We start from the raw sequence: 25,670 nt of genomic DNA on the forward strand, positions 1-25,670 counted from the left end.
GAAATGGTACGTATGGTATACTCCTGAGCGACCACTATACTTGGAGGTGCTGGCTCCGTGGCGCCGGTGCTCTGATGCTGGACTGAATAGCATGCTGCTAGATGCTTAAAAGCGACCGATCTGCTCCCCAGCTTCGTAAGTTTTATTACCAAAACAAGAAAGACGCATTACGCTGAGAGAAACGGAGTAAATGGCAGCTACTTTCTTTCTGAAGGCCTGACTCCTGTACTACTCCTAAGCTCCGGTTCCCACAGTCACTATTTCTGATTGTTTAGAATTCTTGCAATTATTCTAGTCCTCCCAAACTTCGCGTCTCACATTTACGAGGCCAGCCTATCCCCTGACTCGCGTAGTCGGCAGCCGAGGACAGAATGCATCTCTACAATCTTACCCTACAGCACCCAACGGCAATAGTTCAGGCCATCGTTGGTAATTTCTCTGGAGCAAGGCAGCAAGAAATCATCATATCGCATGGCACGCGTCTCGAGCTACTCAGGCCTGATCCACAAACGGGGAAGGTCGCGACCGTTATCGCGACGGACGTCTTTGGGTCCATTCGGTCGTTGGCTGCTTTTCGACTGACTGGAGGGACGAAGGGTGAGCTCTTGTACGTATTCCGTTATAGTTTCAGCCATTCACACCTGCCCGTTTACAGACTATGCAATCGTAGGCTCTGACTCCGGCCGAATTGTCATTTTGGACTACGACCCCAAAACGAGCAGCTTTGTCAAGCTTCATCAGGAGACGTATGGCAAGTCCGGCGCTCGTCGGATAGTGCCAGGCCAATATCTGGCTACAGACCCCAAGGGGAGAAGTGTCATGATCTCTTCCATGGAAAAGTCGAAGCTGGTGTATATTCTGAATCGCGATGCTGCTGCCAATTTGACTATTTCTTCACCGTTGGAAGCCCATAAAAACTCGGCTATTATACACCACATTGTGGGTGTCGATGTCGGCTTCGAAAACCCCATGTTCGCGGCGCTGGAGGTTGACTACTCAGAGTCGGATCAGGATCCCACAGGGGAGGCCTTCAAGAATGCTGAGAAGGTGCGTAATTAGAACAAGAGCTTCGCGCCGGCCTGACGCTCCCTAGATGCTTACTTACTACGAATTGGACCTCGGCTTGAATCACGTCGTCCGTAAATGGAGCGAGCCAACGGATCCTCGGGCAAACCTACTGGTGCAGGTTCCTGGAGGGCAACTTGCGTCTTCGGATCGGTTCGACGGCCCTTCTGGTGTTCTCGTTTGTTGCGAAAACCACATCATCTACCGCCATATGGATGCACCCCAGCATCGTATACCTATTCCTCGTCGCAGTAATCCTCTAGAAGATCCCAATCGAGGTATCATCATTACAGCCGCTGTCATGCACAAAATGAAGGTAAGGTTGTTTGCCTGGCAAACACATCGTATTTCTTAATGATATCGTGTACACTTTCGCAGGGCGCATTTTTCTTCCTTTTGCAAAGTGAGGACGGTGACCTGTTCAAAGTTACGATCGACCACGAGGATGAGGAAGTCAAAGCCGTTAAAATCAAGTATTTTGATACTGTGCCTGTTGCGTCCAGTTTGTGCATTCTGAAGTCTGGTTTTCTCTTTGTTGCATCCGAGTTTGGCAATCAGTGAGTTTCGCTACCTTGACACTCTTGACATCTCACCTTACGTTGTTAGATATCTGTACCAATTTCAAAAGCTTGGTGATGACGATGATGAGCCAGAATTTTCTTCCACTTCGAACCCCTCCTTTGGCATGGCTGACCCATCGACACCTTTACCGCGCGCATACTTCCGACCCCGGCCTCTGGACAATTTAGCAGTTGCTGATGAGATAGAGTCGTTAGATCCAATCCTGGATTCCAAAGTAATGAACCTTCTCCCTAACTCGGACACACCCCAGATATTTGCTGCCTGTGGACGTGGCGCACGCAGTACACTGAGGACTCTGCGTCATGGACTCGAGGTCGAGGAATCTGTCAGCTCTGATTTGCCGGGTATCCCAAATGCTGTTTGGACTACGAAGAAAAAAGAGGACGGTATGGCATTCAGCCCTTTGTGAAGCTTCTACTCATTTTGGCAAATAGATGAATATGACTCATATATCATCCTCTCGTTCGTCAATGGAACTCTCGTCCTTTCCATTGGTGAGACGATTGAAGAAGTCCAAGACACGGGATTCTTGTCTTCTGCGCCAACCTTAGCCGTGCAGCAAATTGGTGCCGACGCGCTCCTTCAAGTTCACCCGCAAGGTATCCGACACGTCTTATCCGATCGTAGGGTGAACGAGTGGCGGGTGCCCCAAGGCAAAACGATCGTCACCGCGACCACCAACAAACGCCAGGTTGTCGTAGCTCTCAGTTCCGCAGAATTGGTCTACTTCGAGCTTGACCTCGATGGCCAGCTCAACGAATACCAGGATCGCAAGGCAATGGGCAGTACCGTCTTGGCTCTCAGTATAGGCGAAGTACCTGATGGTCGCCAGCGGACACCGTACTTGGTGAGCTTTGCTTGCATGCGATAGCGGGGGTGCAGCTAAATGTCTTGCGATTTAAGGCCGTTGGTTGTGAAGATCAGACCGTTCGCATTATTTCGTTGGACCCTGATAGCACCCTCGAGACGATTAGTTTGCAAGCACTCACCGCCCCACCCTCCTCCATCTGTATAGCAGATATGCTAGATGCCAGTATCAATAAGTCGCAACCTACAATGTTTGTTAATATTGGTCTTCAAAATGGTGTCTTGCTACGCACGGTCCTCGATCCTATCAATGGGCAGCTGACAGATACAAGAACTCGGTACGTTGCAAGACTTCCCTGCTTATTTAAGTAACTAAATAATACATATTCTAGCTTCCTAGGTACACGTCCAATTCGACTCGTTCGAGTGCGGATACAAAAGAACCCAGCCATACTTGCACTATCGTCACGGTCGTGGCTAAACTATACTCACCAAAACCTCATGCACTTCACTCCGATCATATTCGACAACCTGGATTATGCCTGGAGCTTCTCCGCTGAACTGAGTCCAGAAGGTCTGATCGGTATTTCGGGAAGCGTTCTACGGTTCGTTCTTCTGAAATATTTTACTCTACGTATCTGATCGTTCCGTTGTAGGATCTTCCAAATACCGAAGCTCGGTATGAAGCTCAAGCAAGATTCTATCCCTCTCTCCTACACCCCGCGAAAATTCATCACTCATCCGACAAACCAATTCTTCTACCTTATTGAGGGTGACCACAGAGTGCTTGGAGACGCTGCTGTTGCTTCCAAGTTAGCTAAACTCGTAGGTTGGCCTTCTGCAGGTCACAAGCCGGAGGACTGAAATACTTGTTCATTTTAGCGTGAAGAGGGAAGAAAGATCGATGAGGAAGTCATCAATCTACCCCCTGAAGTGTTTGGAAGACCCAGGGCTCCAGCAGGCTCATGGGGCTCGTGTATTCGTATCATCGATCCTATAAAGGTAGTCTCGGCCTTTCTACTTCTTCCTCCCTCTCTAATGCTTGTCTGTTAGGCAAAAACTGTCAACGTGCTTCACCTAGAAGAGAATGAATCTGCGTTCTCTTTAGCTATTGTACCATTCTCTGCGAGAGGTGGTGACCTTCACCTCGTAGTTGGCACCGCCGTCGACACCACCCTTTCGCCACGCTCGTGTACAACAGGCTATCTTCGCACGTACAAGTTCAATGAAGATGGAACAGACCTAGAATTGCTGCACAAGGCGAGTCTCTTGGATATTTGCCCCGCGGGATTGAGACTAATGTGAATGTTGAACAGACGGAAACGGACGATGTGCCGTTGTCAGTCATGGCGTTCCAGGGCCGTCTAGTCGCTGGTGTAGGAAAGGCTCTCCGAATATACGACATTGGGAAGAAGAAGCTCCTCCGCAAGGTTGAAAACAAGGTAACCCCAAACTGCCTATTACCCTCTGCGGCAATCTAATTTTCTCTTTCCCACCAGAGCTTCGGTTCTGCCATCGTCAGTCTCAACACGCAGGGCTCTCGTATACTCGTGGGTGATATGCAAGAATCAATCACCTTCGCGGTCTATAAAGCACCGGAGAACCGTCTCCTTATCTTCGCAGACGACTATCAGCCGCGATGGGTCTCCGCCACCGCCATGGTCGATTACAACACCGTCGTGGCAGGCGACCGTTTTGGCAACATTTTCGTGAATCGGCTGGACGCCAAGGTCTCGGAACAAGTAGACGACGACCCAACTGGTGCCGGGATCCTGCATGAGAAAGGAATACTGATGGGCGCACCCCACAAGACGTCCATGATTGCGCACTTCCATGTGGGCGACCTTGTGACTTCCATTCACAAGGTCTCGCTAGTCGCCGGCGGGCGCGAAGTGCTCCTGTACACAGGCATCCACGGTACGATCGGCGTGCTTGTCCCCTTTGTCTCCAAGGAAGACGTCGACTTCATTTCCACGCTCGAGCAGCACATGCGTACGGAGCAGAGCAGCCTTGTAGGGCGCGATCAGCTCAGCTGGAGAGGGTACTACGTCCCAGTAAAAGCTGTCATCGATGGCGACCTCTGCGAAACATTTGCTCGACTCCCCGCATCAAAACAAAGTGCCATTGCAGGAGAGCTGGATCGCACTGTGGGAGAGGTGCTGAAGAAGCTGGAGCAGCTGAGAGTGACTGCGAGTGGTTTCTGATTGTTCGACCTATATTTGTACGGCTGTAGTGTTAGTGCTGCTGCTTCTGCTTTCTGTTATCACATCATGTCTAGTTATCTATGTATTGAGACGTACTTATTTCGAGATTCGTTCTCACTCATGACGTGCAGAGGGAACGTACTGATGAATAAATTGCATGCGTAGAAGCTATTTTACAGTGAGAGTAGAATATGTATTACATTGCGATGGAGAAGTTGTACAAGAATGATGGAAGAGTTCGATGAGAGGTCAAGAAACGTGGTCCAAAACCCTTTTTACAACGCAGCCTTCTGGTACTTCGGCTCAACACCATCAGCAACGGCAAGATAAGGCATCAGGTCGCTGGTCAAGAATTCGCTGGGCCATGTCGCACGTATCTGGCTGCGAATGTACTCGGAGGCAGTCTGAACATCCTTATCTTGTGCTCCTGACGCGAGTTTCTTGATACCAGGGGCGAGCTCCTTGATCAGATCATCGACGTAGGCGACAGTGATGGGGACACCAGTGTCAGTGCGCGAGCCGTACTTGACCCACTGCCATAGTTGTACGCGAGTGATCTCGGCAGTTGCTGCGTCCTCCATCAGGTAGTTGAGGGGTATGCATCCATTGCCGCCAAGCCACGCCGAGGTGTAAGCGAGAGCAGTGGCAACATTTTCGCGTACGCCTTCTTCAGTTATCTTGCCCGGAACTTGGGTGTTCAGGAGATCAGCGGCAGCCACACGGACTTCCTCGCGGCGGACGTGATACTGGTTAGGGAAAATATACGTCAGTAAGGAAGCCCGTAGGAATTTAAACATAGAAGTTACCTGATTGGCACCTTGCATGTGTTCGTCAAAGATGGAACGGGCAATTTGGTTGATGAGAGGGTGGGCGATCCATGTGCCGTCGTGGCCGGCAGTGACCTCGCGCAGCTTGTCGGCGCGGACTTTGGCCATGGCGACTTCGTTAGCCTTTGGGTCGTCTTTGATAGGGATTTGAGCAGACATTCCGCCCATAGCAGCTACTTTGCGCCTGGGTAACGATGAGAATGAAGCATGAGAAATAGAAGGGGAAAGGCACATACTTGTGGCATGTCTGAATGAGAAGGCGAACATAGGCGTCCATGAATCCCACTGTCATGGTCACGTCTTTCCTATCCGGAAGGATGGCGCCTCGATCAGCCCGGCGCTTCTTGATGAAGCTGAAGATGTAATCCCATCTAAAAATAGACATATGTGAGCCCGATCGTAAAACATACGCGGTTACGTCATCGAGGCACGTACCGTCCACAGTTGAGGCCGGACGAGTGATTCCTGAGCTCAAAGAGGATCTCCTCCATGTGGAACGCGGCAGGGAGCGTTTCGATGAGAACAGTGGCACGAATGGTGTTGAGCGGCATCCCGATGTACGTCTGCGAGAAGACGAAGACATCGTTCCAGAGGCGCGCCTCGAGATAGTGCTCCATCTTGGGCAGGTAGAAGTACGGGCCACGGCCGCGCGCAACGAGCTCCTTGGCGTTGTGGTAGAAGTAAAGACCGAAGTCGAAGAGAGATCCGGACATGGGTGCGCCGTCGATATAGACGCGAAGTTCGTCAAGGTGCCATCCACGAGGACTGATAAGCGGCGGGTGTGAGTATCAGGCAGGCATAGATAGTGCGCATACATACCGGACGATCAAGACAGCGGGGTTCTCAGAAAGCTTGTACTGCTTTCCGCTAATCTCGAAGTCAATCTGGCGGCGAATGGCATCGCGCAGGTTGATCTGGCCGTTGACCATGTTGGCAAAGGTCGGCGAGCTCGAATCTGTGGGCAGAACAGTTGACGCTGGGTTATCAGACGCGCAAGATAACGTTACTCACCCTCAAAGTCCGCCATGAACGTCTTGGCACCACTGTTCAGAGCATTGATGACCATCTTCCTGTCAGTAGGACCGGTGATCTCCACCCTCCTGTCCTCCAGTCCAGGGGCCGGGGGTGCGCACAGCCAGGCGGGGTCGGCGCGAATGGCAGCAGTCTCGGGCGGGAAGTCGAATGGCGCGCCAGAGTCCCATTTGCGTTGGGCATCCTCGCGAGCAGCGAGCAGCGATTGCCTTGTGGCTTCAAAGTTTCTGTGCAGGGCAGTGAGGAACTTGAGGGCGCCGTCTGTGAAGAGGACGTCCTTGACGTTGGCGGGGACTTTTGCGTGGAATGTTACAGCAGAGGACATGGTTGTGGTGAGAGAGGCTTTGGAGGCTCCACTGTTTGGAGAGGACGAGTTTTGTAGGCAAGATCCAGTTGGCCGGCTCTCCGTTGGTGTCCGTACCCGAGTGCCGCTCCGACCAACCCAATTCCGGGGTCTTATCACATGGCCCTGGATGGAAACTTCCCACGGCCTGGGTTATCTACTTACATCCAGCGCCGATCTATTTTCGATTGCGGGCAGATCCTGCGCTGTTCCGTCTCACGGCAGGTCTACGCTCAATGCAATCGGTGTCGAGATGAGCCACATCGGGGATCACTACAGAGCCGCAGGACACCAAGAGTATATTTGGACACAATTTGGTGCCGTTGCTGCCATTCCAGGCCACTCCCCACATGAAACCGGAAGGGCCCCTCCAGCGTGAGGAGGTCCCAACGCTTCCACGGATCTCCAAAATAACCCATGAATCTGGGGAAGTAGAATAGCAGATACAAGTGCGCACGTTCTGCTGATATCCGACGACCATTGCATGCCAAGACACAAGTTATTTTTATTGCGCGCCTCCGCCCCTGCATCGCAACTCGGTCAAATCGCGGAAGCCGAGGTCGAGGCTGAGGTGGTAAACCCCGGCACATAGAGCACCCGGGGCGATGGAGGACGGCCCAGCTGAGGCTAGCTCCCAAGATTCAGCACTTGCCCTTGGTCAGCCGTCGGTACCCCGCCGAATCAAACTGTATGAAAGGGCTCTCGCGTTTGCTGCCTATCAGATAAGATAATCCCATTAACACGATATCACACAAGCGGTGTACACACGGCTATGGTCGAGGACCATGGATAAAGCGTGTACAAGTAGATGCACATAAATACATCCGACATCAAGTCTGCTTGGACTTTTCGTCACTGGGACGCTCGGCCTCTACCTTCGCCTCCGCGCTATGCGAGGAATCTATCAAAATGACGGAGCTTGGTGAGGCATTCGGAAGGAAGGAAGAGCGAAACGTACTGGCGATAAGGTCTTTCACGACGCGTTCCCCGACCTTGATGACTCTTCGGCAAGCCATCTGCCATACACCCACGCTCACGGAACCTACAACATTTCAATCAAAGACATACCGGAGAACAAACACCTAGACTCACCTGCGGGAGCAAATGGGAAGGATAGCCACCATTCCAATGGGCCAAACCATCCAGCGGGGAGATAGAAAACGGCAGACTTTCTATACCACCAGCCCACGATGAACTGCAGCCCCGTCGTTAGCGACCAAATGAGGCCGTTGAATTTCATCTTGAAGGATGATTTGTTGGAGGCGACCTCAGCGTCTGTAGGTCGACCATCAGTGAACTGAGATTCAACGGTAATATCAGGACGGAGATAGGAAGACGTACTGAGTTTCTCCAAATCAGCCAACCCCTTGTCCACACTCCTCCTCAATTTAGCCCACTTCGCGAACTGGTCCTGCGCGCTGGTCTGCATGAGCTCCTTCTTCGTGGCGAGGATCTCGGTCTTGAGCTTCCTCTGCCGCACATGGAGCGACGAGTGAAATAGTCGAAGATATAACGAATATGCCTGTCAGAAGAACAACAAGCCATCCCCAAAATTAGCTAACGTGAATTGAAGTGAGAATCTCGGATGGGGACGCACGAGTTCTAGGAGAACGGTTTGGCCTATCCATGAAATTAGCTGGGTAACGAAAACCAGCGCGAATATGGTGATGAGAAGGGACATTTTGGGAGGAGAGTTGGGCACAGCTTGCTTCCTGCACCTGAGCTTCGTGAAGGCTAGTGGATGGCGACGTGGATGTGTATTTGTGACCGTGCGAAAGATACGCTTGATATTATGACTGTGTGAAACTTATTCTTACAGCTTAGTTCAAACAGAGTCCAAAATTCTTGAAGTCCACCAGTCCACGATTGAATATTGAACGTTGAACGTTGAGTCTTTGCTTGCTCTATCTTTTCATTTTGAAATCAAATTATAACTTCAGATCCGGCAGGTTTGTGCGCCCTTTAACACTGCCCGTTTGCACACAAATCACCGCCCTCGTGTCATGGGAACTTCGATTCAACTTTGAAATGTGACTCAGTAATTCAGCAGGCTGCCACAGCGACTATAACAGGATCCTGCGTGCCCACCGTTGGCTCTGTTATGGAATCATCGACATTTGCGCTAGCGAACAACACTTGGGTTCCGTCAGACTATGCTATATTTCCGAATGAAGTGAAGAAACACCGTTACTTTGGTTGATGGTCTCAATCTTGATGGTTACTTAGCTCTTACGAAACTATGCTGGTGGTCCGCCTCTTGATTTCAGGGGGTTCCGCCGCTCGGGGTGTGTCTACCCTCGTTTCCCTTTGATCCATGCATCGAGCTAGGCCTTTCAACACCATGAATCGGAGCTCCAAGTCACCCGATCCTTTGACCTTGAACACTGCAATCGTTTCATCGTTTACCGTCGGGGACGGCGGAGGTACGAGTCTCACCGGTTCTGTTCCAACACCCGTCTTTGGCAACAGCGTCGTTCCCGCAGCGGTCAATACACAAGATGTCTCCCGGTCATCACTAATTCTGGATCCTGGCCTCGTTGTCTCCTGCTTTGCTGAATCCGACGGACCACAAAGTAGGAGCGTATCAATCCATATATGCCCCAATATCTTTCTCATCACGACCAGGGGTTGATCATTCCTTACAAACATCGACCAATAATTTCATCAACTATTGTTTGTTTCTGGGACCGAAAACACAGCTGCCGTTAGCAAATGGGACATCCGCCCCAGCTGGTGCATGCAATCCGGTTTCAATGGGTGTGCTACCTGGCGGGACAAAGACACCTTCAAAGTTTACATTTCCATCATAGTGGAGAAGCAACGATGTCTCGCCATACGGAGGCTCATAGAATTCATGCTATATGATTCACTTGATTATAAGAAGGAGCAATGCCAACCAATCGATTCTAGCGCAGGCAACAGAGCCAAAGGAGGGATGTATCATGTGCAGACCTGCTCCATTTACTTCCTGGAATGCAGTTCCTTAAGTTACCACTATTGCCGATGTGTACGGGACAGACGGACATTTGAACACGATTGGGGGACCTTTGTGTTTGCAACAGCGAATAACTCGAGTCCACCCGTCATTATCAAGTTCGCGGGGAAATTCTTGCTGCTTCCGCGACATTTTATGCTGAAGCAGGGAACGAGCGACCGGAGTGGACATCCGGTCATAGGCATGAACGTTTGAATGTCTAATCAGGGCCAACTCTGATCAAACGGGTCTATGGTGGAACTATGGTAGATGAAAGCAAGTACACTAGTGTTATACAGATAAAGAGGCAATAACAAAGGAGAGAAGCGTCGATCAAGACATCTTCGCCTCGCGTTTTGCTTGATTGACCTGTGCGTTCCGGTGGGCCCTCAACCCCGTATTGGGACCCTGGGCACCTTTCTTCAGAGACGCGGCAGGTGCGGGTGCCACGCCAGACTGTGAAAGGGATAGTCTTGTCTCATCAGATGCGAATCCAGGGATTCGGATGTTATGATTGCGTTCTGCGGAGTGTCAGCAGCGAACAAAGCAACTGAAAGGAATGAACTAACCAAGATGAAGTTGAAGGTCGCGGACTTCCAAAGTATCACACCCTCGGTGCTTGGCTAGTCTACACGCAAATGTTGTTACGGAGTCTATGAATTCATCCGCGATGTTTAGTAGAAGCTGTGATATAAGTTAGACTCAGACATCGGAGCACGCGGCGCGGTACCTACATCTTCGACTTCAGGTTCGATCTTGACATTGGGGTCAATACTCGCTACGAGATCCTGGATGGACCTCCTCATACTCTGATCTCCTGGAGTAGTCTTCCGTCTGTTTCGGTGTTCGTCCACAGTGAGCAAAGTGGGGTCATCGGGAGTTCTAGCGATCTGGGCGGGAGTGCCTATGTGTGTATTAGGGACGGTCGACACAAACATGAAAGGACTTACCAGCCATTCTGCCTCCGGCTATCCCCCCCGTCAAGGTGGGACGTCCTTGCTGTGCGCTGGCCCATGCCACGGGCCCTGGGTTGGTTGTGGACAAAGTAGAGCTGATGGTGTATCCTTCTCCTACTGTCGATGAAAGTGTAAGTGGTGGCGCGTCCGTCGGATTTTTGAATGCCCCAGGCTGTGCGGTTGGTGCAGGCGTTGAGGGATGAGCAGGAGCAGGGGAAGATGCCTTGAACATCAAAGGTCGCATAGAAGAGTCGTACGGAATGTAGCGAGCCATTTCGAGGGTTTATGGGATGTATCGTATGGGTTTAAATACAGAGCGCTACAAAGGGTTGTCTTTGTACTCACACTCGTGGCGGCAGCGGGGGGCTTGACACGATTCTGATCGGCGTATGCTTTCAGCTGTGTGTAGTAAATAGATAGCGTTCCTTAATGTCAACATATCCATGTGGCTACCGAAGAACATACCTGAAGTATTTGGTTTTGGTCTAACTTCCCGTTCTTCGCTAACTCGTGCAGATAGGACATATTAGATATCAGCGCTTGGGTGATTTGCTCGTTGGCTACTGTTTCTCCTGTCTTATTCTTCAAGAGAGAGCTCAGTGCGTTCACAATGTTGATTGCATTGGCAGTATTGATTTGTGGCTGTGTGGGTTGCGCAGAAGTCGATGGCGCAGGGCTAGAAGCTGCTTGGCCGGCATTTGGAGTTGACATTATAGCGCACTTCTGGTACTCGTCGCCGTCGTCGTCCTGCACGGAGGTGAAGAGACAAGTGATAGATGTAGCATAAGCGCCCAAACTAATACAGGTGTAACGCGTCACGGAGCTGTGACGAGACGCGACATCGTGACATCAACGACGCGTTTCGCCTCATTTCACATTGCACTGTCATGGCAAAAGTTCAGTCGAATCCCTCACACGGCTCAGGCCAGACATGTCTTGCACTATCACCAGACGGGAGGTACACTACTACATAGATCTTGTTTGCATGCTCTACGCTGACATGAATCCACGATGTAGGCGCGCCTTCACAGGAGGGCAGGATTGCATCGTACGAATCTGGGATTTGGATGCCGGAACAGATCATGAGCCAGAGGTAGCACCTGATGCGGATGGAGGGGTGAACACCGTCGCCGTAGCTGTACGTCGATCACCCCGAGTGCTTCGAATGATATCTCTCTGAACTTCTACAGCACGACTACTGGATCTCCGGAAGTGAAGATGCTGAGGTCAGACGATACATGAAGGATAAAGGGCAAATAGATGGCCTAGTAACTAGCGCCAAAGGTGTCCCAGTGCGGTGCGTGGCACTAGATGCGAAGGGGAAGAAGGTTGCTGTGGCTTCAGAGTGAGTTTGAATTGGCTTAAGTTGTGGAATGAGACTGATTTGAAAGGCAGTGAGTTATCTGTGAAATTGGTCAATATGGAAGACATAATGCAAGTCACCCTGTTGGAGGGTCATACTCGGGGTGTGCGGTCGGTGTCATGGCATCCGTCTGGGGAGCTTTTGGTGCGACCCATCTTATAGACGCCTCAACATACTTATACCCTGATAGACAACGTGTGGTGCAGACGGAAAGATCATTGCATGGGATGTGACCGAACCGACAGCTAAGGTTGTCAAGACTGTCGAAGGTATAATACCGACAGTGATCGACTCTGCGTACGTTGGACACTCTATATTAACGCGCCCTTCTCACCCGCACGCTACAGCGTGCCAGAGTTCCTACACAACTGTTCCGTAGTGTGGCACCCATCAGGGCAATACTTCTTTGCGGCGTCGAGGAACCACGGTATGCATCCCCACTCATAGGTCCGCGTCTTCTAATTCCCCTCTAGAAATTGTTACTATCTCTCGGTCAAACTGGTCGAAGTCCGCTACTTACGACGACAAGGACGTTACCGGTGCTGTTACTGCATTAGCTGTTTCTCCTAATGGAGTGTACATGGCATCGGCTGTGCAGGGAAAAGTCCACATCTGGTCGACGCAAACGCGGCGAATTATCGCATCGTGAGTTTCTTTCATGACAACCCACATCATAGAATATTAATCATATACAGTCATCCTGGGACCCCGGGTGCCATCATCACACATATTTGCTTTTCACCAGTCCGAAATCTAGTCGCATGGACCGACTCCGAGGGTGTTTTCTTTCGATGGCAAGATGTCATCCCCGGTACAATGCCTAGCCCTGTAACTTCGTCCAATGCCGCAACGGCGACAGTGACAACGAAGAAGGTTCCAGAGTCCCTCTCCTTATTTGGAGATGACAATGCCATAGACAGGGTGCTTGATGGAGGAGCCATTGATGAGGATGAAGGCACGGCGGATGTGGATGACTGGATAATTGATGATTTGGGTGGAGGCATCGCCGACGAGCCAGAAGGTGCCAAGGAGTCGAATGGATATGTCAAGGAGATGGGTATGTCGGTGTGCACCTTGCGTAGAATGCTGACATTAATTGTCTACAAGTGAGTATCACCAAGGCTCAGCCACCGTTTCAGCCGGGTGCTACACCTATGGAGTATAAAAAGAGATATCTAGGTAAACGACCTTCCTCAACTCCCGGTTGTCTTCAGAGTGCTAAACCATTGCCCAGCATATAATATGATCGGCGTAATAGAAGTCACAGACCAAGATACGCATCATATCGTCAACGTTGAATTTTTCGACCGATCTATGAGGAAGAGTTATCACTTTACTGACCACTACAAATACGATATGGGATGCCTGGGTCAGCCACTTCCTGTATCAACGCGGTTCTGGGCTTACATACAGTGTTAGGTGAACGTGGGGCGATCTTTGCCTGCCCGCCAGAGAATGATCATCCCTCCCAAGTTCTGTACAAACCCTATGGTACTTGGGCCGCCCAAAGCGAGTGGACGTACCCTCTCAAACGAACGGATACCCGGGTCTTGGGTATCACAGCTGGCGCAGCGATGCCGACGCGCAGCCTCCGTGACAATACCAACGATGATCTCCAAGGGCTTGGAAATGTCGTTATCGCTACAAGCGAAGGGGACTTGACGTTCTTGAGTGGAAGTGGGCTCGAGCGTCGTATCTTAGGCCTTGGTGGGGACTTTGTTTCGATGGTAGCCGCCGCGGAGTGGGTATTCGTGGTCCACAGGGCTGGCTCGACGACAATAGACGGTGAGCTACATTGTAAACGTTCATAACTGACATTTACTCAATTTGGGACACAGGCTCTCAGAACTTGTCATATTCTCTCGTCAACTTCGACGATTTCAGTGTCCGCCAGAGGGATGTCCTCCCAATTCCTAAAGGGCACCGCTTGACATGGGTCGGCATTACCAGCGAAGGAGCCCCAGCCATATATGATACGACCGGGAGGGTCCACATTCTGACGAAGTACCAGATTCCTCATCACGGCTCATGGACGCGAATTTTGGATACGAACCTACTAGAACGAAGGAAGGGGAAAGACGAATCGTACTGGCCTGTAGGTATCAATGGTAGCACGTTTATGTGTTTGATCTTGAAGGTAGGTTCTTTCAACGTTAGTGCGAAAAGATACACTCATCGAGCTTGTGTAGGGACGGCAAGAATTCCCAGGCTTTCCTAGACCGCTTGTCCAGGACATCCCCATTACTATGCCTTTCCGTCGCGAGGATGTGCTCAATGAACAGTAAGCCTATCATTTAGTCCCCTCAGTGAGGTGGTCTTGAACAGCTACATAGGGTATATCGTAACCTCATGTTCCTCGATATGGCGTACGATCAGCTTGAGGATGAACTCACAACCCGTGAACTGTCCCAGCGAGAACTAACTATCGACAAAGAATTTGTCCAGCTCATCCAAGAATCCTGCAAGGCCGGAAACCTTCCCCGCGTCGTCGAGTTAGCCAAACTTCTCCACTTCCCCCACTCAATCGACATTGCCGTCAAGATCGCGGAATTCCACCGGTGCATCGGGTTGAAAGAGAAGCTCCTTGTGCTCAAGGCTAGCCAGGGGGGCGATGTCGAGACTCGACTCGAAGTGATGAAGGAGAAACGGGATTCGTGGCTGAAGAAGGATCCTCCGCCGAGGAGGAAGATGATTGAAGAGTCCTCGACAGCGACAAGGGCTTTCCAAAATTCTGCGCCGCCACCTGCCATACATAGGCCTGCCCTTGCGCCCGCTGCCATAGCAGTGGAGCACACGCGATTCTCCTCTGTTGCGCCAAGACCAGCGGCTCAACCGTCGTGGGACGAACCTCCTGCTATAGGATCGTCTAGCTCATCAGATGGCAAGCGAAAACGCGTCGAAGACAACCTCGAATCAGAAGGATTTGACTTCACGCCACCACCGCCTCCAAAACAGAGTAAGCTAAACATAGCTCAGGTTGCGCGAAGTCTTGCTCATCGAAGTTGTAGAAACAAATCCGTTTGCTCGAAAAGCGGAGACGGGGCGTAATCCATTCGCCAGGAAAGGTGATCCTAGTAAGCCTGTTCAAAAAAGCGAAAGCTTCTTCGACAAAGTCGATGCTGCGGAGTCGGGGAAACCCAAAAGTGAGTTGCGCACTGCTTGGGGTTTGACCTGATTTTCAACGATGAACTGCAGAACCCAATGGCAAGGGAAAGGAAGCGAAGGAGAAAACTAAAAAGCTAGCTGGTCAACAAAAGACACTTGATCAGTTGAATGGTGTTGTGCGCCAGAAGGGAAAGGCGAAGGCGAACTCTACCGACACACAAACAGACACACAAACAGACACACAGTCGACCGACGTCACAATGACTGATGCATTGGGCTCCGAAGCGACCATGCCAGTCGACGAGTCGCAAGCAACTACCGACGATCAGGATGGGAATTGGGAAACCGGTTCCGTCGATTGGGACGAAACCCAACTCGTCGAGACACAAGACAAAACGACCTCGTAATTTTTTGGCTGCTGGAATGTTATCGCTGCATGATATCTGATCCACACATTATTCCTGTTTTCATATGCATAGTTTGTATTAATGAACATATAACTTATATTGTCCGTGGTAGATCTATCAATTTTTCTCTCGCTCCGAAGTGAAGATGTCCGAGATGGCCAGATCCTACAAGTGTATGAGCGCATGTTCTTGTACAAGTGCAGAGATGAATAACGAACCTCAGGAGCGAAAGGCCACTCGTCGAAGACGGTGATTATTTTTGCCCAGTCACTCACACTCAGCTTCCGAACCTCTGTCTTGATATTGACACGATCTTCTGGCGGGATATCGGGACTGTCTAGCTTCTTGAGGAGGACTTGTGCACCTGGTGCCAAAGCCCTGCAAGTGTTGTTAATAGATGAACTTGGGTCCAAGGAGTAGAACGTACGGGATAGCATCCTTTAGTGCCTTGGACTTGAGTACAAATAACCGACGAAGGCAGTAATCCCATTTATGGAGTACGCTTGGTTCAATGGCCTTGCGCGCGCGCAAATAAGCACAACTGAAGGCGAACAGCATCGAGGCACTCACCGGATGGACTAACGGTGTCACATTAATGGCCTGGAACGGAATACCTATTTTGCGATTCTCGACTTTGTTGTGATGCTTGACTGTAGAGGGTAAAGGGGTCCTGGGTTTCGGATGAAAGTGCTTCGCGAATGGCGACAGTCTCTCCGTTGGGACGGCGAAGTCGTATTGAGCTACGGCCTGAGCAACGATACTGAGCTTACACCGTGTTCGGGACTGTGGGCCCGCTTGGACTCTCTAACAGAATTAGCTATCAGGACATTAGTGCAAGGATGTAACTAACCTGCCACACATAATCACTAAGCACGAAACTGAGAGGGACGCGACCATACTGGAATAACCATTGCTTGTCCGGTATGCATCGCAGGAACTGGGCAATGAGTTGTTCGCCATGTATATTCATCGGGAAATGTGTAACGAATTGCAACTGAGGGTGTACTGGGGCACAAATGAGTGGTGGCTGAGCGAGAGACTGCAGTAATACTCACAAGTTTCCCAGTCCACATGTTTTACGTCGTCCAAGAGCCCTTCATAACGAATTTTCTCGTACGAGTCCCACGAGAATCCTGGCATTGGGATGACCTTGACTCGGGGGTCAATTGCTTCCAGAGGCTACACGCTCTAATTCAGCTCCGGTCAGTCAGAAGGTACGCTGGTGGTCATTTACCGAGAGAAAGTCCAAGTACGGTTCATGGTCCTCCAGTACTATGAGCTTGCTAATTCTCGACTTTGGCAGATTCATTAGAGCCCGTGTCAAAGCGCCAGGACCTTCAGAGCATTAGCAGTTACTCATTAAACATACGAACATGACAACATACCAGGATACGCCTCAATAATGACTTTCCCCTCCGAACCTGCCGGCACAAATGCCTCAGCCATTGCATTCGCAGTGTCTTGATCCTTTATTGAAGCGCGGTCTCGGGTTAAGAGAGTATCGCTTCGAAAGTATTTGCGCCATTCCGAAGGAGGAGGCAGGTCCACGTATGATGCCGGTTTCAGTATTGAAGAATCAGGAGATCCAGCCGTTGTAGGTTCATGGTGGGTGCGCCCTACCTTTATGGTAGAAGACGCGTAAGAACGAACGGCAAGTCTCGCGTTAGTGCGGACGCGAAGAAGTCTTAGCATCGAGGCCAGTAGTGTTGCTTGCGACCTGCGACCCGAGGAAGTAGTTTGTGGGCGTATGTGGGTGTACGGAACGCAGGAAACGTCCTAGAAATGAACTCAGCAGTTCATCTAAAGACACGGAGGTGGGAGACACTGCAACATTTATTCAAGTGCGCGCTCCAGATTCGCTACGCACGTGGTGCTCTCCTGACAGCCCCTGATCTCCCTTTGTTCAGGAGGTCCTCGAGAAACTAAGGCTTTCGAAAACGATTAGACGTAGAGATATATTGCAAACAAAGGTATGTATCCGATGATAGGTCTAAAGATGCAAATAATATACAATATGATATGAAGTACAGTGACTGCTTGGTGTACAAATGCGACTTGAAGCGTGCCCAGTGAGAAACGTCCTGCACACAGACAACCACACTAGATGAAGAAGGAATCGGCAGGATAATTTTGGCTCCTGTTATGAGTATTTGACAGCGTCGTCAAATCGCGATGCTACGGAGACTTGTATCATTGCCTTCTTCTTCTCTTCCTTTTCTCGCTCTTCTTCTAGCCTGTCCTCGCGTTCATCGGGGCGCTCATCTCGCCAGCGATTGTCGCCCGATAACCCTGTTTGGAATATTTCGCGCATCCGGAAGCCAAAGAGCGTGGCTGCAGCCATCCATTCCGGGAGGATGTGAAAGATGTAGAATGTAGTTTTGTCAGCCGGCGTGTTCAGAGATCCAGGCGCCTGCGAGCTGAGCTCCGTGGTGATATTACTCATTGCGTACGACCGATATATTCCGGTGATGCACTTGAATGGAAGGAGTCAGAAAGAGCGGTTCCCAAGAGTCGGACCGGTACATACGAGAAGGATGCTCAAATATATCATGAAGCCGTTGGATCGTTGATCAACACGAGGCATCTTGAATTTCGCCCATACAGAAACAATCACCAGTGCAACGGTGATCCAAAGCACAAGCACCGTACTGATGTACCTATAAGCCTTTGAGCACGGCTGAACGGGTCGGTCAAAGGATAAACAAACCTTAAGACTTGATTTATGTAGGTTTTGTTCCGGTCATGACGCTGGATGACGAGCAGCGAGTTGCCAATGAAGCCAGTGATGATAGAGATTATGAAGAGCACCGTCGTTGCATCGATGAACCGACGCCACCAGAAGCGATGACGGGGCATATCCGGCAACTTCGTTTCCTGAGCGAGGGAAGGAACGGCGCTTAAAGGCAACCCACAGGACCACCCAGCATCTTCTGAGGGCGTTATGAGTTCGGGGGCTCGTGCATCGGGGCGTGGATATTCGTATGTCGAATTGACGAGCATGGAGCGCAGGAGATTGGCGACATCCTGGGCAATGGCCACAAACCCCATCCCGATCGTGACCTGCATGTACTCCGTTACAGCGTCCGATTCCCGGCCCTCCTTCGCCGACACTATTGTGCGCAGACAGAAGAGTACGACTCTGAGCCACACGTGAGGTACTTCAGTAACTTGCTGCGCCGTCCCCAGCTAATCAACGCTCACCTCTCTATGACAAAGGCATTAGTCCCAATGAAGATCGTGGTGCGGGATTTTTTGTCTATTATTCTATAGAGCATGACTGGGATGAGGCAGCAATACGCCACCAGAAACACTATCGAGGGCACCAGATCATGAGTGCGCAGCGTGACTCCACCAACGGGCGCGGGGAAGGAGGGCATGGATGGTGAGTGTTGCGAACAAGGAAGAGAGAAAGGCCTCAGAGCGCTCTATGTCCAGCCAATGACATATGCCGACGTGCCAGCCCGGGAATCTCGTCGCTGCGGAAAACTACGGCTGAAAGGGCAGATGGTGAACAAAGATATGTGAGCGCCAATCAAGCCATCGAGGTCAACCCTGAGCACGCAGCTTCCCAGCTCTTCTAGCCGCGGAGACACCGTCGAAGCTGATATTGGGCGATAACGTCTCTTTGGGCGGATTTTCGACCAGGAAGTAAATTGGAGGATGTCCAGGACAAGGCGGGCCATATTTCTTGATCGCCATGCGTCGGTTTCCCGATTGGTCCAATGAAGCCGCCGGGCCGCGGCATCGGTATTCCCACACTTCGGCTTCCTCTGTAAAAGGGAAATGACCTGCTCCTCATACCATAAAGTTTGGAACGATGTCCGAAGCATGCTGAGATTTCATCTCATGTACATTTCCTGCTTAATTCGCATTTATCGTCTCTGAGCACCTCGACGACAACGAGCTATGATTAAGCACCATTCTTCTACTACAATAGGCCCGGTGCTTGTTGTGGACGGATAAACGCGTCAAATCCGAGCACATTGCGAAAGGGGGAGGTATCGGCAGCCGTATTGAAAGGATCCCAACGAATTTATACTATACGGCTCCAAAATGGAGACTTGGCATGGGGTAACCCGACGGAGAATATGTAGGACGGGCCCCGGAAGACCCAGGTCTTCGTGCACATACGGTACCTTATTCTTGAATCTGCTGGTGTCCAGACTCCATATCTCATAGAATGCGCACCTGGGCTAATTCCAACGCGTTACCTGCATGCGACTCCTCGATGTCCAGCACCAGCTGAAGGATACGATTCGCAAAGCGGCGTGGCCTTTGCTATTCTCCACCACCCATTTGACGTACGATCGCGTAGAACCGTCCAGGCCGTAGCAATTCTAGTGATTAGTGAAGATGCGAACAGGTCGTGGACATCGAATGCACCATTTTGGTTCGTGGTAGTATGTAGAAGCCTTCTGAATTGAAGTTCGCGTGATCTTATCGTACATAAAAAGTACGATCGTAGGCCTTCTATTCTTACTTACCTTTTACACGAATATGCATGAACTTGTTCGCAGATACTTTCCCGAATTAACTGCACACTGCTAGCACTGACAAGAGAAGCCTCAAAGTCAGAACAGGGAGCGCTTTCCCCAGAAATGACTGTGCCACAGCATCAGCATTTGGTTATTCGAACAGAAGAGCTGAGTAATGATTGACATCCTTCCCCGCATTTTCCCCCGCAGTACTGTTCCCTGACGACCCCACAGTGCCCAGCAGATATGACCGGCAATTGAGGTGCCCGAGCCCAATGTGACCCCAAAATATAGCCTGCATATGTTCATTTGCAGACATCATGACGCACATACAGTGGCTTGTAGACGATCAGACGACCTTGCTCCTGACAAGCTGATTAGCAATAGTAACGGAACATAGTCACCGGGCGTATCCTTAAGCTCAAGCTCAAGGTCGACTGAGAGCGAAAATTTCCCAGACAAAACCACTACTCACACACCACACACATTCATGTTCGAACTGCAGCTGAAAGAAGCACCGCTCCCCACCTTAGACAGGCTTGGAGTCTCCGTTCCCAAGGACGTCGATGCCAAGAAGGTCGCTAGTGAATGGTTCAAGTCGTTCGTGGCCCTGGTCGAGGCAGGAGACGCTGACGGTGTTGCCGGCCTGTTGCTTGATGAGAGCGTCTGGCGGGATATGCTCTCACTTACTTGGGATTTCCGTACCTTTGCGGGAAAGGATAAGATCAAGCAATTCCTCAAAGATCGTCTATCGGTCGCGAAGCCGCAGAACTTCAAGCTGAACGAAGATTCCGTTGGACTGCACACGCCGTACCCAGACCTCGCGTGGATACAAGCTTTCTTCAGCTTCGATACCGACGTAGGGATCGCCTCGGGTATCGTTCGCTTAGTCCCTACTGCTAGTGGGGAATGGAAGGCGCACGGGCTGTTCACCAACTTGGAAGACTTGAAAGGCTTCCCTGAGAAGCTCGGCGCACTACGTAACCCCGCGCCCAATCACGGTAAATGGGAGAAAGATCGCCAGCGCGAAATCGCGTTCGAAGGGAAAGAACCGACGGTATTGATCGTCGGAGGCGGCCAGAGTGGACTTGAAGTAGCAACGCGACTGAAATGCTTGGGAATCAGCTCCGTCATCATCGAACGAAACCCTAGGATAGGAGATAACTGGAGGAACAGATACGGCGCGCTTTGTCTGCACGATCCGGTTTGTGAGTGCAACGTTGACAGTGTTATTGATTACGAACCTGAGAGAACCTTACAGGGTATGACCATATGCCATATCTCCCGTATGTCATCGCGGAGCTGTTGTTCGATGTAACTCTACTAATGGCACCGAGGTTAGTTTCCCTCCTACATGGCCAGCATACACGCCGGCGAAGAAGGTATGTTCCTTGATCCTCCATGTGGGATTTGACGCCAATTTTTGAGGACTTAGTTGGCAAACTGGCTGGAGAATTATGCGGAGACCATGGAACTGAACGTCTGGACGTCTTCGTTGGTGGATAAGATCGTTCAGGAGAAGCCATCTGGGAAATGGGTTGTCACAGTCAAGCGGGCCAATGGCGACAGGACCTTCAAAGTCAACCATGTAATCTTCGCTGCTGGTCTCGGAGCCGGAAAGGCCAGGGTTCCAGAATATCCAGGCATGGTGCGTCCACATTCGCTGCGCACATAATGATTGTCGCCTTACTTTATTCCGCAGGATGAATTCCAAGGGCAAATCCTACATTCGACGGAACACAAGCATGCCACCGATCATGCGGGGAAGAAGGTTGTTGTCATCGGATCCTGTACTTCAGGTCGGCAGTATCCCAATTCCTCTGTTGCCTGGAGCTCATCATCACCATAGCACATGATATATGTACCGATTATTACGAGAACGGCGTCGGTGAGGCTTGATGTCCTCGATTTGGTGATCGAACGCTGATGGTCGATACAGATGTCACGATGTTCCAGAGAAGCTCGACCTATGTCATGAGTACGACGAGCGGGTGGAAATACCTTATGGGAGGTAAGCCTGTTTGTGCAAACGCCGTCAAGGGGTAGTAACTCACAATTATTGCAATCAGATTTGTATTCAGAGCATGGGCCGCCTGTCGATGTTGCGGATAGGATAAACGCGTCCTTCCCGCACGCAGTGATGATGGGCATCTCGAGGCGTCAAGTCAAGCAAATTGCCGAGGCCGACAAGTAAGTAGTACGCGATTAGCCGCCTGCAGGCACTGACGAGTTCGTTTAGGGAGATACTTGACGGCTTGAAGAGAGTGGGCTTCCGGACGAACCTTGGATACAAAGACACTGGCTTCGGTCTACTCGCCTGGGAGAAAGCAGGAGGTTACTACATAGGTTAGGCTCAATTCATTCATCGCCCATAGCTGCGATGATGATGACAAATGGGCACTAGACGTTGGCGCGAGTCAGCTTATCATAGACGGCAAGATCAAGCTGAAGAGCGGACCTCAGATCGAACGCTTTACTAAGACTGGCCTCAAATTTGATGATGGTAGCGAGTTGGACGCTGATGTTGTGCTTTTCGCCACTGGGTACGTCGTATAATACGATACTGGTCTAGGTATGACTGAATCCTGTTCAGGCTCGGCGATTCGAAGAGCGCTATGACGGCTGTATGTGATGAGGAGATATACAGCAAGGCTGGGAGGGTATGGGGACTTGACCCAGAGGGAGAAATACATGCTGCTTGGAGGGATATTGGGGTCCCGAACATGTGGTTCATGATGGGTACGTTGTATCTTTTCCGCGGTCTACTTTGCGCTAAGAATCCGTCGTACAGGCAATCTTGCCCTCTGTCGGTTCCATTCTAAACATGTTGCCCTCCGTAAGTAATTTAGCCCTTCTTCCGACCAAGAAGCTGAACGTACGGATAGAAATCAAAGCTATTGAGGAAGGAGTATTTGGAACGAGATACAAACTCTAGAAACGATGCAGTATTTCGAGGGTGGTCAGACAATGGTAAGGGTGCGCCGCCGTTTGAACATAGATACAAGATAGATACACAATTTGCACAAACTCAAAGTTCTTCCCTCGCGCCCTTGCTGTCCAAGCCAACCAACTTGACCTCGAATACGAGGGCTGAGTTTGGAGGGATTATAGACCCGAATCCACGAGAGCCTGTGGAAAGATATGGTTGAGACAGGTAACTTCGTTCCACAGGGAAGTTCCTACCGTATGCCATGTTTGCGGGGATCGTCAGTGTCCGTCTCTCGTTCACGCACATGCCCTGCAGACCCTCATCCCACCCTTGAATGACTTGACCCACGCCGACTATTCTCGAGGTAATAATGTTAGTGCTGTGCCACAATTTCTCAAAGAAATACCACGTACGTGTCAGAGGTAGGGGCTGCCCGCGATCGTGGCTAGACGCGATCGAGTTGGTATGGGTGCAAGAAAGACGACGCTCCCCTTACCTCGAGTCAAATTTATCGCCAGTCGCGAAGAGAGTACCGGTCTAATCAAGATCAGGTTCCCGTGCAGACAAAATGATAGCAAAGTCATACATAGTGCACCCGTACCCCATCCCCTGACTTTGCTTTCACTGAACAGTCTTCGGGGGTGAAAGTTGCGTCGATTTGGAGCTTTGTAGGTGGCTCCTTCACGGCCAGAGCAGAAATGACAAATGCCAGGCATGCAAATACGCTGAACGGCCACATTTTGATGAGAGAAGAAAAGAGAGTCTCAGTTGAGTTGGCAGTACCAGGCAGTACCCGAACGCGCTCCCGATCACGTGGATGATGCTGGGCCGAGTTTTCGCCGCTGCCAGCTAACGTGCACTGGCCTTGAACCAGAAAGGTGCGCACCTACTAGAATGTGTTATGCTACCACGCAAATTACTCGGACATTATGACGGGCTGCCTGCAATCTCTGGCCACTCAAGATGTGCATCTGGGCCTTGCCCCATCATCAGATGCCCTGGTGGCTGTCGATGGCTATTCTATGTGCACCCACCTCCAATATGATATTCACCAAACATGGAGGTTCTGTTGCGTGTCGTTGCATCGATGGTATGATGGACTCATGATGGGAGGCCGCCGAAAGTTGGTTGCATTCCGAGTGCATGCGGCTATCATACCTCGCACTGGATCCTCCCAGTGATGATCTTCAGCCAGAACGACTATATCTGACAATGTGTGGGTTCCCGCCCTTTACATTGGCCTTGACCCATGTCCGACGTAGATGGTGTAAGTGATGCCTTTCCTTGTATCTCGTCTTTTTATCGGCTACTGTGCTCACGTACCCTTCATGCATAGGACTGCTCGATCACCGCCGCTGGGCGGACTACATCTGAGCTGAGCTCGGTGACACCGCCCACGACTACCGTGACCATCACAAAGACAGAAATCCGTTTCACGACGTCGACGATCTTGCGAGTCGTTCGACCCACCCTGAGCCCTGTTATACCCACCGCCCGTAGGAATAAAATTTCAGTGCCCCCGTACGTGAGGCCTTCTCAAGCATCAAATAGCTCATTCAACTTGTTTCGGCAGAGTCAATGTACCCGCTGCTCGCTCCTCTACGTTAAGTTCTTCTTCATCCTCAGTTGTGATCTCCTCTCCTCTCAATCTCATCCCCACGACTACACCCTCTTCGATCGCACCCACCCCCACCCCCACCGCCACGACCTCTTCGAGTACACCGCTTCCGGGTCCGCCTACAAATGCTATATCGTCGGGGACTCTTCCACCCAGTAGCAAGATGGCGATCGTAGTTGTAGGAGTCGTGGCGGCACTGATGACCGCGATTTCACTGGTGATACTCTTTGTATTGATACGGATGAGGCGCAGGGTGCAGCATTCGAGTGACAAGGCCGGTGAGTTTATGATGCCACCCGTTCGAGTCTTGTCATAATTGAGGATTCTTCCTCCTCGACTTAGAAAAAGCCGGAATTACTCCATTCCCGTACAGCGAGCGACATCCGCGTCCCGAGTCGGTGTATTCGATTTCATATCCGGTGTCAGGTGCCCAAACGGTGGACCCCGGCTCCCCAACATCTATGCAAGCCCATCACGGATCCACGTCCTCCGAGATGCTGGTCATCGAGAGGACTGGCGCGTCGTCGGTCAATGGGTTCCAGAAACGCACAGGACGGAAACGCAGCATCTACAAAAGTCTGGAATCTATGAGAGCCAGTGTTTCCTCACGGCTGGGAGGTAGTCGGCCCGGTACCTCGGATGGGCAATCTCTTCCGTCCTCCTTCGGCTCCGGGATCAGCACCTTGGTAGCAAACCTCACAAACAATCGACCATGACGGAGTATGTGGGTCACTGTGGTAGCGCTGGCGCTCTGCTAAACGTAAGTCGTAAATCATGGATATGCGGGTTGGATATGTGTACCTATAGCATTCTGTCGTCGCACAATAGGCATGTACCCTGCCGCGCTGAATTTATACCCATCCTCGCAGCGGTTAGCCGCGTCCCATCATTCCCATGTCCAGACCGTGGTCTTACGCTTTCCCGTGGTTCGGTCATCCGCAGACTAAGAGAAGAAGAGCATGTGGTGTGTAAGACAAGGGTAA

The 25,670-nt window shown here is 50.9% G+C and overlaps 10 protein-coding genes across 10 annotated transcripts; 4 read left to right on the forward strand and 6 right to left on the reverse strand.

Moving 5' to 3' along the window:
- Positions 1-371: 371 nt before the first annotated feature.
- RSE1 (pre-mRNA-splicing factor rse1) lies at positions 372-4,658 on the forward strand (the record flags this gene model as incomplete). Its single annotated transcript, XM_036776765.1, has 13 exons — positions 372-597; positions 656-1,047; positions 1,094-1,381; positions 1,444-1,622; positions 1,672-2,033; positions 2,082-2,494; positions 2,551-2,792; positions 2,847-3,059; positions 3,111-3,279; positions 3,337-3,456; positions 3,508-3,714; positions 3,771-3,896; positions 3,954-4,658. 13 exons carry the CDS (start codon positions 372-374, stop codon positions 4,656-4,658), a joined length of 3,642 nt encoding a protein of 1,213 aa, XP_036630385.1.
- Positions 4,659-4,933: 275 nt separating this feature from the next.
- On the reverse strand, positions 4,934-6,842 carry PC9H_007233 (uncharacterized protein; the record flags this gene model as incomplete). The annotated part of the gene is made up of 6 exons (XM_036776766.1): positions 4,934-5,404; positions 5,465-5,669; positions 5,722-5,856; positions 5,921-6,250; positions 6,305-6,440; positions 6,497-6,842. The coding sequence occupies 6 exons, from the start codon at positions 6,840-6,842 to the stop codon at positions 4,934-4,936; spliced, it is 1,623 nt and encodes a 540-aa protein (XP_036630386.1).
- An 848-nt stretch (positions 6,843-7,690) lies between these two features.
- GET1 (GET complex subunit get1) lies at positions 7,691-8,541 on the reverse strand (the record flags this gene model as incomplete). Its single annotated transcript, XM_036776767.1, has 5 exons — positions 7,691-7,761; positions 7,819-7,902; positions 7,953-8,135; positions 8,202-8,382; positions 8,458-8,541. The coding sequence occupies 5 exons, from the start codon at positions 8,539-8,541 to the stop codon at positions 7,691-7,693; spliced, it is 603 nt and encodes a 200-aa protein (XP_036630387.1).
- Positions 8,542-10,167: 1,626 nt separating this feature from the next.
- On the reverse strand, positions 10,168-11,501 carry TAF12 (Transcription initiation factor TFIID subunit 12; the record flags this gene model as incomplete). The annotated part of the gene is made up of 6 exons (XM_036776768.1): positions 10,168-10,355; positions 10,404-10,518; positions 10,569-10,738; positions 10,785-11,013; positions 11,136-11,189; positions 11,256-11,501. 6 exons carry the CDS (start codon positions 11,499-11,501, stop codon positions 10,168-10,170), a joined length of 1,002 nt encoding a protein of 333 aa, XP_036630388.1.
- A 176-nt stretch (positions 11,502-11,677) lies between these two features.
- PC9H_007236 (uncharacterized protein) lies at positions 11,678-15,665 on the forward strand (the record flags this gene model as incomplete). The annotated part of the gene is made up of 15 exons (XM_036776769.1): positions 11,678-11,748; positions 11,808-11,928; positions 11,981-12,135; positions 12,186-12,297; positions 12,344-12,450; positions 12,501-12,580; positions 12,627-12,798; positions 12,849-13,210; positions 13,388-13,522; positions 13,606-13,938; positions 13,992-14,290; positions 14,343-14,434; positions 14,487-15,109; positions 15,162-15,296; positions 15,349-15,665. The coding sequence occupies 15 exons, from the start codon at positions 11,678-11,680 to the stop codon at positions 15,663-15,665; spliced, it is 3,114 nt and encodes a 1,037-aa protein (XP_036630389.1).
- A 117-nt stretch (positions 15,666-15,782) lies between these two features.
- On the reverse strand, positions 15,783-17,357 carry MTF1_2 (Mitochondrial transcription factor 1; the record flags this gene model as incomplete). The annotated part of the gene is made up of 8 exons (XM_036776770.1): positions 15,783-15,830; positions 15,884-16,043; positions 16,093-16,181; positions 16,236-16,469; positions 16,516-16,670; positions 16,721-16,844; positions 16,900-17,000; positions 17,051-17,357. The coding sequence occupies 8 exons, from the start codon at positions 17,355-17,357 to the stop codon at positions 15,783-15,785; spliced, it is 1,218 nt and encodes a 405-aa protein (XP_036630390.1).
- A 448-nt stretch (positions 17,358-17,805) lies between these two features.
- PC9H_007238 (uncharacterized protein) lies at positions 17,806-19,042 on the reverse strand (the record flags this gene model as incomplete). Its single annotated transcript, XM_036776771.1, has 4 exons — positions 17,806-18,138; positions 18,193-18,322; positions 18,373-18,804; positions 18,867-19,042. The coding sequence occupies 4 exons, from the start codon at positions 19,040-19,042 to the stop codon at positions 17,806-17,808; spliced, it is 1,071 nt and encodes a 356-aa protein (XP_036630391.1).
- Positions 19,043-20,630: 1,588 nt separating this feature from the next.
- PC9H_007239 (uncharacterized protein) lies at positions 20,631-23,075 on the forward strand (the record flags this gene model as incomplete). Its single annotated transcript, XM_036776772.1, has 13 exons — positions 20,631-21,348; positions 21,402-21,426; positions 21,483-21,522; positions 21,576-21,788; positions 21,843-21,939; positions 21,990-22,028; positions 22,080-22,151; positions 22,210-22,330; positions 22,380-22,486; positions 22,545-22,683; positions 22,734-22,879; positions 22,932-22,976; positions 23,026-23,075. 13 exons carry the CDS (start codon positions 20,631-20,633, stop codon positions 23,073-23,075), a joined length of 1,812 nt encoding a protein of 603 aa, XP_036630392.1.
- A 93-nt stretch (positions 23,076-23,168) lies between these two features.
- On the reverse strand, positions 23,169-23,808 carry FPR2_1 (Peptidyl-prolyl cis-trans isomerase fpr2; the record flags this gene model as incomplete). The annotated part of the gene is made up of 5 exons (XM_036776773.1): positions 23,169-23,269; positions 23,324-23,422; positions 23,483-23,514; positions 23,566-23,606; positions 23,656-23,808. The coding sequence occupies 5 exons, from the start codon at positions 23,806-23,808 to the stop codon at positions 23,169-23,171; spliced, it is 426 nt and encodes a 141-aa protein (XP_036630393.1).
- A 510-nt stretch (positions 23,809-24,318) lies between these two features.
- PC9H_007241 (uncharacterized protein) lies at positions 24,319-25,403 on the forward strand (the record flags this gene model as incomplete). The annotated part of the gene is made up of 4 exons (XM_036776774.1): positions 24,319-24,336; positions 24,406-24,590; positions 24,643-24,965; positions 25,030-25,403. The coding sequence occupies 4 exons, from the start codon at positions 24,319-24,321 to the stop codon at positions 25,401-25,403; spliced, it is 900 nt and encodes a 299-aa protein (XP_036630394.1).
- Between the last annotated feature and the right edge of the window lie 267 nt (positions 25,404-25,670).

Source organism: Pleurotus ostreatus (genome assembly GCF_014466165.1).
Source record: "Pleurotus ostreatus strain PC9 chromosome Unknown scaffold_5, whole genome shotgun sequence".
In the NCBI taxonomy this organism is placed as follows: Eukaryota; Fungi; Basidiomycota; class Agaricomycetes; order Agaricales; family Pleurotaceae; genus Pleurotus; species Pleurotus ostreatus.